Genomic DNA, 13,091 nt, shown 5'->3' on the forward strand with positions numbered 1-13,091 from the left:
CCTGCATTTGCTGTCCCCCTTGCTTTGGTAGGTGCATAAAGTAACTTGAGGACTCCTTCCATGTGGATCAGTCCTAAAAGTTATCCAAACTTGAGATTTTATCCAAACTTGAGTTTAGACTCCCCAGCTTGTAATTGCTTCCTTCTATATTTTCAGAGGTATCATCACAATGAATATCCGTAGGGCACTCCTTTTTTCAGGGCTTCAGTTTCAAACCCACCTCCTGTTTTTGTTAAACTGGCCACAACCAGTATCTGGCACCCTTGGCTAGTAATCAGGGTTCAAGTGCCCTGGCAGAGAACACTGCTAATGCCTTACCTCATCCTGCCGTCCTGCGCCGGCTGGGTGGCTGTATCTTAGAGATACACACTATTTTAATTCCCACAAAGCCCTGGAACCCAAGGATCTGCCTTATACTGAATCAGACCATTGGTCTATCTAGTTCAGTGTTGCATTGTCCGGCAGTGGCTCCCCAAAGTTTCACACAGGGAGTTTTCCCCAGCCTGACCTGGAGAAGCCAGAGATTGAACCTGGGACCTTCTCCCTGCAGATGCTCTCCTGCTGAGCTGCGACCCTAGAACAATTCTTCATAGGGAATCAAAACAGCAAACAGTTCAGTCGCCTGCTGCTGCCCACTGTCTGCCATTGGCTGCAACTATGCCTGCCCTACTAGGCTGGTGGTTCTACTGGAGCCAGTAGCAGATGGCATGGAGGGGCAGAGGTGCTCACCTGACCTTTGGCCAGTGATATCATTGCTGCTTACTGGAAGGTAGAGGGGGGGAGAACAAGAGGAAGGCAGTAGCGGTGATGAGGTTGACGCAGTGCAATCCAGGATTCCTGCTGGTGCTTGCACCACGCTGACCTAACTGACCTAGTGTCAGGTTTGGGGAATTGGCTTCCTCCCGCATGGCCGTAGATAATAAGATTAAACGAAAGGAACGCCTTACCAGTTAGAATCTTTGATAATCACAGTGAGAGAACAAAGGACACATCTCCAGGGATGGCGGTGCTCCCAGTTAAGTGTCACTCCCCCCTCCGTCCCTATTAATCTACTTCACTCCTACATCCTGTAATCTGAGTTTGTAGCCTCTGCACTTTCTGTTCTGACACTTTCTGAGCTCTCCATGATTTTGGAGAAGGGGGGCGGATACTACCCAGAGACTGTGAATCTGTTAACTCTCTCTTCTAGTGTTCTAGCTGTTCCCCATCTAGTATGTCCCAGCTTCTGCCTTCTGAACTATGCCCCTCTGCAAACCACTGTTCCAAATCTATACTGACCTCCTGCTCCTGGGAAGATTCAGGAGCTCTCACCATTTTCCCTCAGTGCAGCCCTCTTCAGCATGGTCCCTGACACCTAGCTGCTACCTTGTCCCTTCCCCTCTACCTCCCGGTAAGCAGCAGCACTGCAGCTGAGCACTGCCGCCCCATTGCACTGTCCACTGCTCCCAACTGGGGTGGGAGGCTCAAACATGGACTCAGCCTTGAATGACCACTTTGCCAATGTCATAAGGCAGCACCATGGACTTTAGGATATTCTCCCGCCTGCTCTTCTTCTTTTCATTTTAACCAGGTTGTGTGGCTTGCGGACTTTGCAAGCCTATGCTGAAAGGATCCCTGCCGTGTCCAGTGCTGGGGTCACCATCAACTTCACTTCTCAGAACTCCCTAACGGGACCTGGAGTGCAAGCGGCTTACAGCCTATACAATCAGTCAGACCGTGAGTTCAAAACAGCTGATCAAAGCAGCTGATCAAAGTATTAGGGAGGAATCCCATCATATCTTGCTGTTGGATCTTTGCTGTCTTGAGGGGTGTGTGCATGCCTTACGTTCAATGAGTGTCACAATCTGTGTACCAGGCTGGGGACACAAATAATTCAGCTTTGAGGATTTGGTGAGCGCCCGTTGCTATAAACATGCAATGCAGATAGAATTCAGTAAGGCTGCAATCCTACCTTTCCTTCTCATGCCCCAGAACTTTATTACATTGATTTTGAAAACCTATACTCTGCCTGCCTCCAAATGGAACTTGAGGTGGGTTAGGAGCAGTAAAATAGAAAAATAATGCATGCAATATTTGAACTGACCTCTAACGTAGCATGCTGACAACACAGTCCTATGCATCTCTACTCAGAAGTAGTCCCATTAAGTTCAGTGGGGCTGGCTTACTCCCCAGGTAAGTGTGTAGGGGATTGTAGACTTGTGAACTAACATTTTTTATTTTATTCATTTGTTTTGTTTTAAAAAGCATGCCCCAGAGAGTTCCTTTGTTCTGTGAATGGGCTTTGTGTGCCAGCTTGTGACGGGATCAACGATTGCCCCAATGGATTAGATGAGAGAAACTGTGGTGCGTGGCTATTTACTTTTTTCGTTCTCCTCCATTCACACAGTTACAGTAACTGCCCTTCCTTAGCAAATGCCCCTCCAATCCATCCTTGGCCAGTACTGTTGGTCAGCTAAACCAAAGATGGAACACAGGAGGAGAGAAGAAAGTTTCCAAGGCAGCCTTCCTGAACCTCGTACTCACCAGCTCTTTTGCACTCAAACTTCCACCTGCCCCAGTCAGCACAAGGAATTTGTTCCAGGGAGTTAATCTGCTCTGTTCAGAAACCTCTGTTTGTCATTTGTTCTCATCCATAGGTTAGATCCACATTAGAGATATTCCCTTGAATCTTCATTTATTAGTTGTTCTGCAAGGCTTCCCCAAAGTTACTACATTATTTCACTACTAGTGGATTTTAGCCCGTTTAAAAACGGGCGCTAGAGGAAGCGGCCTGCCGGGACTGGCTTGGCGGTGGCGGGTCTTCCCGCCACCGCCAAGCCAGTCCGCAGCGGGGGCTTTTCGCCGTTTGCCTTCCCCTGAGGGGGAGGCAAACGGCGAAAAACCCCGCCGCGCCGCAATTCGGCTCCGGGACTGGCTTGGCGGTGGCGGGTCTTCCCGCCACCGCCAAGCCAGTCCGCAGCGGGGGTTTTTCGCCGTTTGCCTTCCCCTGGGGGAGGCAAACAGCGAAAAACCCCGCCGCGCCGCAATTTGGCTCCGGGACTGGCTTGGCGGTGGCGGGATGTTCCCGCCACCGCCAAGCCAGTCCGCAGCGGGGGCTTTTCGCCGTTTGCCTTCCCCTGGGGGAGGCAAACGGCGAAAAACCCCGCCGCGCCGCAATTCGGCTCCGGGACTGGCTTGGCGGTGGCGGGTCTTCCCGCCACCGCCAAGCCAGTCCGCAGCGGGGGCTTTTCGCCGTTTGCCTTCCCCCGAGGGGGAGGCAAACGGCGAAAAACCCCGCCGCGCCGCAATTCGGCTCCGGGACTGGCTTGGCGGCGGCGGGAAAAAGGGGAGGAATTCCTCCCCTTCTTCCCGCCGCCGCCAAGCCAAAGCGGGCTTCCCTCCGCGCCCGCTGCCGCTTCGGCTTCCTCGGGTTCCCCGAGGAAGCGCCGTCCCATGCCGGAGGTGTGCGGCAAGGCTGCCGGGGGGGGGGAGCGCTTCTCTCCCCCGCCGCCTCACCGCGCACCTCCAGCATGAGACTGGGCTTCGGAGCGGCGGTTGGCGGAGCGGCAGTTGGCTGTTCCCTGTGTCCCGAGAGCGCGGGTCCAATCCCTGTGTCCCTGGTTGTCCCTCCGTCCAATCCCTGTATCCCTGGGGCACATGCGCAGTGACCCAGGGACACACGGGACATCTGGACGCAGGGACAACATGGACATTATTATATAGGATAGAGCAACAAAAGCAGGACAAAATATATATACCAGAGCATTTGTGGTATAAAAAGTTACAGAATTTTGGCAGGACGTTATGAGACATGCACTGATTGTAAATGTAGCTGGAATTTTTGCAGGCACAAACAGTATTCAAAGTGGGATCGTGTATAACTGCCATCACAAGCACAAATCATCATGAATGCACAATAAAAAGCACAAGGGGAGGGGCTCAAAATAAAATAATAGCCCGCCCCACCTCTGCCCTTCTGCAGCTTGAAGACTCCCAACGCCCATCTCAGTCCCTCTTCTCTTGTATTTTGAAATTTGCCAGTATGCCCTGCAAAATTCCAGTGTCAGGAAGACAGCACGTGTATCGAGTTCTCCAAGGTCTGTGATAAACACCTGGACTGCATCAATGGGAGTGATGAGCAACAATGCAATGAAGGTAATGGAGTCAGGCACCTACCATTCCAGAACTTTGGCGTCAACAGGGCAGAGTGTACTGCTTTCTGGTTAACACAGGATACTTATTTATCCTTCTGAATGTTATGTCAATGTCACTGCATTGCCAATAGTGATCTTCCTGCAGCAAATAGCTTCTTCAGGGATAAATAGCAGTTTCAGTGGGAAGATGACATGAGGATAACAAGTTAACCCCTTCCCTCCTGGATTGGGGGGGGGAATCCTCCCAGCTGCTTTTTTCTAAAAAGATATGGCCACTTCAAAGCATTTTACTGGTGTGTGGTTTTTTTTTAAATGCTTATAACATATAGTTACATGTCCATCATGTCTCTGTAGTGTTTCCATCATATCACTTGTCCTACCCCATCAACCCCAGTATTTACATCACCCATCATTTTGCTTCCCTTCCGCCCCCCTACAGCTACCCATTCTGGCCAGCGAATTTTTGATTGGGCAATTTGGGGAGGGGAAGAAGTCAGGCATGTTGGCCTGAGGTCAAGGAGGGCTGTGCCCCATTCCCCCCCTGAAAATATAGGATGGATGGTGGATAGCAGATTGAGGTTGAATCCTGACAAGACAAAAGTACTGTTTGTGGGGGAGAGGAGGTGGGCAGGTGTGGAGGACTCCCTGGTCCTGAATGGGGTAACTGTGCCCCTGAAGGACCAGGTGTGCAGCCTGGGAGTCATTTTGGACTCACAGCTGTCCATGGAGGTGCAGGTCAATTCTGTGTCCAGGGCAGCTGTCTACCAGCTCCATCTGGTACGCAGGCTGAGACCCTACCTGTCTGCGGACTGTCTCGCCAGAGTGGTGCGTGCTCTAGTTATCTCTCGCTTGGACTACTGCAATGCGCTCTATGTGGGGCTACCTTTGAAGGTGACTTGGAAACTACAACTAATTCAGAATGCGGCAGCTAGACTGGTGACTGGGAGCGGCCGCCGAGACCACATAACACCGGTCTTGAAAGATCTACATTGGCTCCCAGTGCGTTTCCGAGCACAATTCAAAGTGTTGGTGCTGACCTTTAAAGCCCTAAATGGCCTCGGTCCAGTATACCTGAAGGAGCGTCTCCACCCCCATCGTTCTGCCCGGACACTGAGATCCAGCACCGAGGGCCTTCTGGCGGTTCCCTCGTTGCAAGAAGCCAAGTTGCAGGGAACTAGGCAAAGGGCCTTTTCGATAGTGGTGCCCGCCCTGTGGAACGCCCTCCCATCAGATGTCAAAGAGAAAAACAGCTACCAGATTTTTAGAAGACATCTGAAGGCAGCCCTGTTTAGGGAGGCTTTTAATGTTTAATAAATTATTGTATTTTATTTTTCTGTTGGAAGCTGCCCAGAGTGGCTGGGGGAACCCAGCCAGATGGGCAGGGTATAAATAAATTTATTATTATTATTATTATTATTATTATTATTATTATTATTATTAATTATTTAATATTATGGGTCAATTGACCATGTATTTTCCTGTAGCAGTCGGGGGCCTAGGGCAATGCTGCTTATTTGATCTCATGTCACTGCTGTTACCATGGTGTGTTGTGAAGAGGAGGGGTAAGGTAGCAGTGAAGTCAGCATGGCTCAAGCAAAGCAGCAGAACCATATAAGCTCCGCCAATATAACCTCACCATTTCATCCTTCCTAATGATGGCAGTGGCAGGGGGTCAGGCAAGCGGTGCTGCATGCTAACCACTACAGTCTGTATAGAACACTGCTGGTACCAGGCAAGCATTTTGGGCATTAAGTAGTTTTAGCTGTGGGTGGTACTCAGTGCTAGGCCTACTCAAAGTAGACCCATGACATTAATATACACAACTAATTTTAATGGCTCTACTAGGGCTTGCTGATCAGAAGGTCGGCGGTTTGAATCCTTGCAACGGGGTGAGCTCCCGTTGCTCGGTCCCAGCTCCTGCCCACCTAGCAGTTCAAAAGGACATCAAAGTGCAAGTAGATAAATAGGGACCGCTCCGGCGGGAAGGTAAACGGCGTTTCCGTGCGCTGCTCTGGTTTGCCAGAAGCAGCTTTGTCATGCTGGCCACATAACCCGGAAGCTGTCTGCGGACAAATGCCGGCTCCCTCGGCCTATAGAGCGAGATGAGTGTCGCAACCCCAGAGTTGGACACAACTGGACCTGATGGTCAGGGGCCTCTTTACCTTTTACTCTGTTTAAAACTTAGTTGAATACAACCCAGTAGACCTAACACTTCCCATTCCTTTCTACTTCCACAAATCTCTCCTTCCAGGAGTTCCCTGTGGACTTTTCACTTACCTGTGTGCCGATGGGAGCTGCGTGAAGAAACCCAACCCTCAGTGTGACTCAGTCCCTGACTGCAAGGATCGCTCTGATGAGATGCACTGTGGTGAGAGGTTAATAGGAGAAGATCTGTCCTAGTTAAGAATAGTGTGGGCAGCCAAATCAGAGGAGACCTTTCTATTTATAGTGGTATTGGCAGAGGGGCTCTAAAGGAGGTCATTCTGTCATGAGCTGAGTCTATGGGGCCTCTGCCCATACAGACTAACCTGCAAATAAGTCCTATTGGACTTAATTGGACAGGGATGGGGGACCTGTGGTTCTCCAGGTACCGTTGAACTACAGCTTCCATCATTCCTGACCACTGACCATGGTGGCTGGGGTTGATAGGAGTTGTAGTCCAATTATCTCTAGAGAGAACCAAGTTCCCCCACCCCTGTAACAGGACTTATGTTTGAATTGACATGCTTAGGACTATGCTGTTAAAGCAAGGATGAGGAGCCTGTGGCCTTCCAGATGTTGATGTGCCAGGACTTCTCGCTATTTCTGACCAGTGGCCATGCTGACTGGGTCTGTTGAGAGCTGGAGTCCAGCAACATCTGGAGGGACACAGCTTTTCCTGTCCCTGTTAGCATCTCAGATGGTAAGAATGATGTCTTGCTAATAGCGCTGTCAGGGTTGGGCCTTCAGGGATGCGGCAGATGCACTGCAGTTAAATGCTCGGCTTGGAGATTATCCAAAATGCTTGGTTCACAATATGCTGAGGAACCATCCTTGTGCTTATTATAAACAAATACTATTGATGCAGAAAGCCAAGGCAATGGCGAACATGTTTGTTTGTCTTCTGAGGTGATGATTTACAGGAGGTGCCAAAAAAGATGGGGATGGCTCAACAAAAAGAGCTCCAGTCCTTGTTTTTTAAGGACTTGATTTTAAGTTGTTTCCCTCTTTCCTCAGACTGTGGATTGCAACCTGCACTGAACCGCATTGTGGGTGGTGCCCATTCTGCGGAAGGCGAGTGGCCATGGCAAGCTAGTCTCCAGGTGCGGGGTCACCATGTTTGCGGTGGGACACTGATTGCAGATCGCTGGGTGATCACCGCCGCTCACTGCTTCCTGGATGACAGGTGAATGGGAGTGAGGGGAAAGGAGAGCTGGAACCTCTAGAACATACCTGCCAAGTCCCGGACTGTAGAATTCGGGACCAGCAGCCGCGCGACAGGCGCAACTTCCGCTGTCGCTTTGCCCATCTATGGGCACCAAAAATGGCCGACGACGACACCGGAAGTCACGTCTACGCATGTCCAGAAGTGCGTAGACGCAACTTCCGCTGTCACTTTGCCCATCTATGTGCACCAAAAAGGGCCGCTGACGACACCAGAAGTCGCGTCTACGCACTTCCGGACATTTTTTGTGCCCATAGATGGCAAAGCAGGGAAAAAATGGCCACCGGCAGGAGACTTTTTAGGGAGAAAAACGGGAAACAGTACGTAAAAACGGGGATTTCCCGGGGGGAAACGGGGTACTTGGCAGCTATGCTCTAGAAATGATAAAATTCAAGTAGTTCATTGGCCACCAGATAAGCCTCCCATCTCAACCTGATGATGTTTAGGTACACATTTACTAAGTTATTTTGGGCTTCCTTTATTTGACTCCAACATCCCCCAGGGTGAACCAGTCAGCTCAGAATGCAACAGAATTCTCCAGCTAAGGAATTGTAATTGTAGTCCTCTGCAGATAGGGGGCACACTGTTAATGGAAAAGGGGAGGAGGCCACAGCCCAAAGGGACCCAAAGTTCACAGGTTTGATCCAGGGCATCTCCAGGTGAATGGCTCAGGTAGCAAGTAAGGGGAATGGTCTTGAATCACTGCTGTCAGACAGAACTGGTCGGCCACACTGTGAGAACTGGGTGCTCGACTAGATGGGCCATTGGTGTGATCCAGCAGGCTTGTCTTATGTTCTCAGTAGGAATGCTGAGCTAGGCGGATAATAGTGTGACCTGGTGTGAGGCAAGATCCTAGACCAGGCATCTCCAAACTGTGGCCCTCCAGATGTTTTGGCCTACAACTCCCATGATCCCTAGCTAACAGGAGCAGTGGTCGGGGAAGATGGGAATTGTAGTCCAAAACATCTGGAGGGCCAAAGTTTGGGGATGCCTATCCTAGACCCTGTCCCCATGAGCAGTCTTTCAGGAGCTAGAGAACAGGAGAACAGGAGCTAGAGAACAGGAGCAGCATGCTGAAACCCTTTCCAACCCTTTTGATTTCCAGGCAGGCTTCCCCCACTATCTGGACAGTCTACCTTGGCAAGCAGCTTCTGAATGTCAGTAGCCAGAATGAGGTCTCCTTCAAGGTGATCCGTATCCTGCAGCACCCGTACTATGAAGAGGACAGCCATGACTACGATGTGGCGCTGTTGCAGCTCGACCACCCAGTCATCTATTCAGCCTTCATCCAGCCTATATGTCTGCCTGCCAGCTCCCATCTCTTTGAGGTGGGCCTCCTGTGCTGGATCACAGGCTGGGGTGCAACTAAGGAAGGAGGTAATCCGCAATATATAAATCCCATCCTTTCCGAGATTCCCCTTTCTGCAGCTTTTTTTTTTAAAAAAAGAATCTAACCGAAGCCATGCAATCGGCAGCAACCTTGGGAGAACACCTCTTGAGTTTTGCAGAAAAGGTGCATGTACAATGCTTAGGTGTGTCCTGTCCTGTCAAAAACCTAACTCACCATCATAAAGTAGTATGACAAGCTAAGGCAGAATGTCATTGCTGCAACCTGCTTTGCAGTAAAATGCTCTCAAGCTCCCCCTAGTGAATCTTTCCAGAAAATCATCTAAGTGTATGGATGATACAGTACAGTGGTGCCTCCACTTACAAATTTAATCCGTTCCGAAGGCACCTTCGTAGGTTGAAAAATTCGTAAGTCGAAAAGCACCATTGGAAACGCGATTTCCCATAGAAATGCATTGGAAACGGAAAAATTCGTAAGTCGAAGCAATCCTATCTAAAACTGCCACGGTTTCCGTTCGGATGTCGAGAAATTCGTATGCGTGCAACCATTTGCCCCATTCTTAAGTCAAAAAATTCGGTTGTCGAGTCATTCGTAAGTCGAAGTACCGTGTTTCTCATATTATAAGACATGTCTTATATTTATTTTTTCCTCAAAAAAACACACTATGGCTCATTTTCAAGGGATGTCTTATTTTTTTCCTCCTCCTCCTGCCGCGGCCGGCATTGCTGCTGCACCTATCACTATGTCTTATTTTCGGGGTATGGCTTATATTCCTTGAATGCTTACAAATCCTGCTATGGCTTATTTTATGGGTATGTCTTAAAATATGAGAAACAGGGTACAACTGTATTTCAAAGTCTCAAATTTGCCAATAAGCTTTTTTTTGGGGGGGTGGAATATATGGAGAGGTTCTCACTGCTTCTCCTGCCTAAGACCTACTGAATGCGTAGGAATTGGAAATGTGGAATAAGATATGTGTTGTGGAAAATTTCATAAGGAGGTAGGATTTCTTTTCCCCTCTGTCAATCTTGCTGACCTTTGTACCTGACATGCAGGTCCCAGCAGTAAGATTTTGCAAAGGGTGAGTGTGCCGCTGGTGCAGCAGGACATGTGCAACGAAGCCTATCACTACCAGGTTACGTCCAAGATGCTCTGCGCTGGCTACCACGATGGAAAGAAGGACTCTTGCCAGGTAACTGTGCGCACCACATCCCATGGCACAGAAAGCTCTTCTCAGGCCCTTGTCAACAAACTTTCTTGTTTCCATGCAACTCATTGCACACTGAAAGTTTTAAAGCACATTTCTTCAATTTGCCTCCTTCTCTTCCACTTTTTTCTGATCTGACTGGTGTTATTTTCTCCTTTATTCCTAGGGCGACTCTGGGGGACCTCTTGCCTGTCAGGAGCCAAGCGGCAGGTGGTTTCTAGCTGGCCTGGTGAGCTGGGGGATGGGATGTGCACGTCCGAATTACTACGGGGTCTACACCAGGATCACCAGTGTAATGGAATGGATTAAGCAAGCCACGAGGAACTGAGCATACGCCCAGCCTGTTTTCTCTTTCGAGGCAACGTGTGGAGGAGCCACCTTCAGACCTCACCCCTCTCTCTCCCATGTCCTATATTTGTTGGGACATCCCACGTCAGCTCATGTCCCACTTAATATTCAACTGTTGCTAGTCAAGGATACAATGCTGGGTGGCAGAAAGCATCTGCAAGGACCACAAGTGAGGTGGGACTGATATGAAACCCAAAATGTGAGGTGTCCCTGACTTATGAGGAACTGCAAGTTATGCTCCCCTGCCATTTGGTCAGTTGCGTCTATGGTGCTACCAAAGGTAGTGTCTGCCGTTGGTTTGTTTTCTAAGATAACCAGAGGTGGGTAATCTAAGAACAAGAATGGGGAACCTTTGGCTCTTCGGTTGTTGCTAGATTCCAACTCCCATCCTTCCTGTTGGCTGGAGCTGATGGGAACTGGAGAAATGCTTAAGCCTTCACCTTAAGCACCCCCAAAACCTGGGCATTGGTCCAGGAAATGGGTCCAACACATGCTCAATTACTAACTAGCTACAATTCAAACATTAAATTTGGCCAGAGTAAAGCAAGCGGACAACAGAAAGCATATTGGAGCTGCTCACAAGACTATAACTCTGCTGAGAGTGGGATGCAACCCCCCACGAAGAAAAATCAGTGGGGTGACCGAAGAGTTTGTAGAAACAGCCAAATGCAGTGGGGGGAATGAACTCAGTCTGCCACCATCCATAGCAACACTTTTTGGAAATCTTGAGGCCTGGGGAAGGGCAGGGGGCGGAGGGAGAGAAACAGAAACCAACTATATGCAATACTGAGCTTCTTATCAAACCCATTTTTACTGCATTACCAGCATACATCATTTTATAACTTAAATATAAAATTGTAGCATTTGGCATATTTATGAAATTCAAAATAATTAGCTTTGTACAAGCAATATTGCAAATGTAGCCAATTGTGGCCTATTTCATTTTCTGGGTCCTTGTCAGGATTCTGTTCCCATCCAAACCTTTTGATCCTCCAGTAAGGCAGGATGGAAAGTGCCTTGTTTCCTAGTTTGCAGCAGTGTGTTATCTGAGGCTGGAGATAGAAAGGTCAACCAGAAGGTAGGCTCAGGTGAAAACAAAAAAAGCAGGAGGTTGTTTGCTTCTGGTATCTCCAAAGGTTGCCAGGAGACATCAAGCAGCAATTCACAAGCAATGAAGACCCTGCACGCTTCTCTCACAATGGCAGCATGTCAGGGATGAGAGAACCTGTAGCCCTCCATATGCCATTGGAGGACAACTATCATCACCCTTGACTGTTGGCCATACTGGCTGGGGCTGATGGGAGTTGGGGACCCAAAAAGGACCAGGAGCGAACCACGCCTGCCTTAACCCATCAGAGAAGGTTAAGTCCCAAGTTTCATAACAAAAGTTTTATTGCCATAGATTTCATCTCTAGATTCTATTGCTTTGTCTTTTAAGCCCAATGGAAATTGTCTACCCTATGAAACTGGTGATGTGCTCCTGAAGATGTCAACATGTCTGGGCTTAAGGACTGCAGCCACTCCTATTCCAAAACACGTACACCAAGTGTGGAGTTTTGCCTTCTGGAGGGGAAAAAACCACGTAAGACAGCTGGCAGAGTTCAAATGCCTTTATGGAGAAAACGGTTCTATACATAAAAGAGCACCCAGCTCACATACAGTGAGATGACGCGAGACAGTAGTAATCGTCTGTGGAATTTATTCAGAAGTTATTACACAGCAATCTCAGGCACTGTTTTGTGGCTACCATCCAATCTTAACAGAATTAGCAGCAGAGCCTGCTGTAGTAAAATGGCACTGGCTTTCTGTTAAAGATGTTCTCTTCCTGACCTAACACTCCAGGAAGTATCCTCCTGTCATTCCCAGAACCAGTGGCCCTATAGATGATGTTGGGACTCCCAACTACCATCAATCCCAGCCCGCAGGGTCAGTGGTCTGAAATGATGGGAGTTAAGAGTCCAACACCACCTTGAAGGACCACAGATCCCCTGTCTCTGATATAGTGTTCTATTCAGGCATGAGTGTATTTGTCTATCAAGCCTATCAAGAAACTCCCTCCCTACAAAGCAAACATGAGAATTTGGAGTGGGAGACAAAAAAAGCTGTAAGGCTGTGGTCTGCTGTTCCCCATAGGGGTTGCTGTGACTGTGGTCCAGTTCACATGCCACACTGAGTCAAACCATGGCTGAAAGTGAAGCCATTAGGGTCCAGACTCCAGAAGAGGGGATTGTGACTGCTTTGCTCACCAGTTCCTCCACTGATATAAGCCATGACTTTGCCTAGCCTATCATCCAGACCTACACTCATGATTTACCTCTCCAGACTAACGATGGACTCTAACCAAGATTTGTGGCTTATGGTTCATGGTGTCTCTGCAAAAGTTAAACCATGAGCCTGGGTTCAAATTACGGTCGTACCCTGGAAGTCGAATGGAATCCGTTCCGGAAGTCCATTTGACTTCCAAAATGTCCAGAAACCAAAGCGCGTCTTCTGATTGGCTGCAGGAAGCTCCTGTAGCCAATTGGAAGCTGCAGAAGCCCCGTCGGACTTTCTGGTTCCAAAGAAAGTTTGCAAACTGGAACACTCACTTCCGGGTTTGCGGCGTTCATGATCCAAGGTACGACTGTACTT

The 13,091-nt window shown here is 49.0% G+C and overlaps 1 protein-coding gene across 3 annotated transcripts in view; it reads left to right on the plus strand.

Moving 5' to 3' along the window:
* Positions 1 to 13,027, plus strand: part of TMPRSS6 (transmembrane serine protease 6) — a 35,597-nt gene extending 22,570 nt beyond the window's left edge. For 2 of the 3 annotated variants that reach the window (XM_035127072.2, XM_035127074.2), the window contains 8 exons: positions 1,571 to 1,716; positions 2,245 to 2,343; positions 4,021 to 4,134; positions 6,385 to 6,501; positions 7,350 to 7,518; positions 8,663 to 8,934; positions 9,961 to 10,097; positions 10,279 to 13,027. In XM_035127072.2, coding sequence (XP_034982963.1) covers positions 1,571 to 1,716; positions 2,245 to 2,343; positions 4,021 to 4,134; positions 6,385 to 6,501; positions 7,350 to 7,518; positions 8,663 to 8,934; positions 9,961 to 10,097; positions 10,279 to 10,440 — 1,216 coding nt within the window. In that variant the 3' untranslated portion in view covers positions 10,441 to 13,027. The remainder of the gene's footprint in view (positions 1 to 1,570; positions 1,717 to 2,244; positions 2,344 to 4,020; positions 4,135 to 6,384; positions 6,502 to 7,349; positions 7,519 to 8,662; positions 8,935 to 9,960; positions 10,098 to 10,278) is intronic. The other variant, XM_035127073.2, reaches the window with a different exon arrangement.
* The last annotated feature ends 64 nt before the right edge of the window (positions 13,028 to 13,091 follow it).

Source organism: Zootoca vivipara, chromosome 10 (genome assembly GCF_963506605.1).
Source record: "Zootoca vivipara chromosome 10, rZooViv1.1, whole genome shotgun sequence".
Classification (NCBI taxonomy): domain Eukaryota; kingdom Metazoa; phylum Chordata; class Lepidosauria; order Squamata; family Lacertidae; genus Zootoca; species Zootoca vivipara.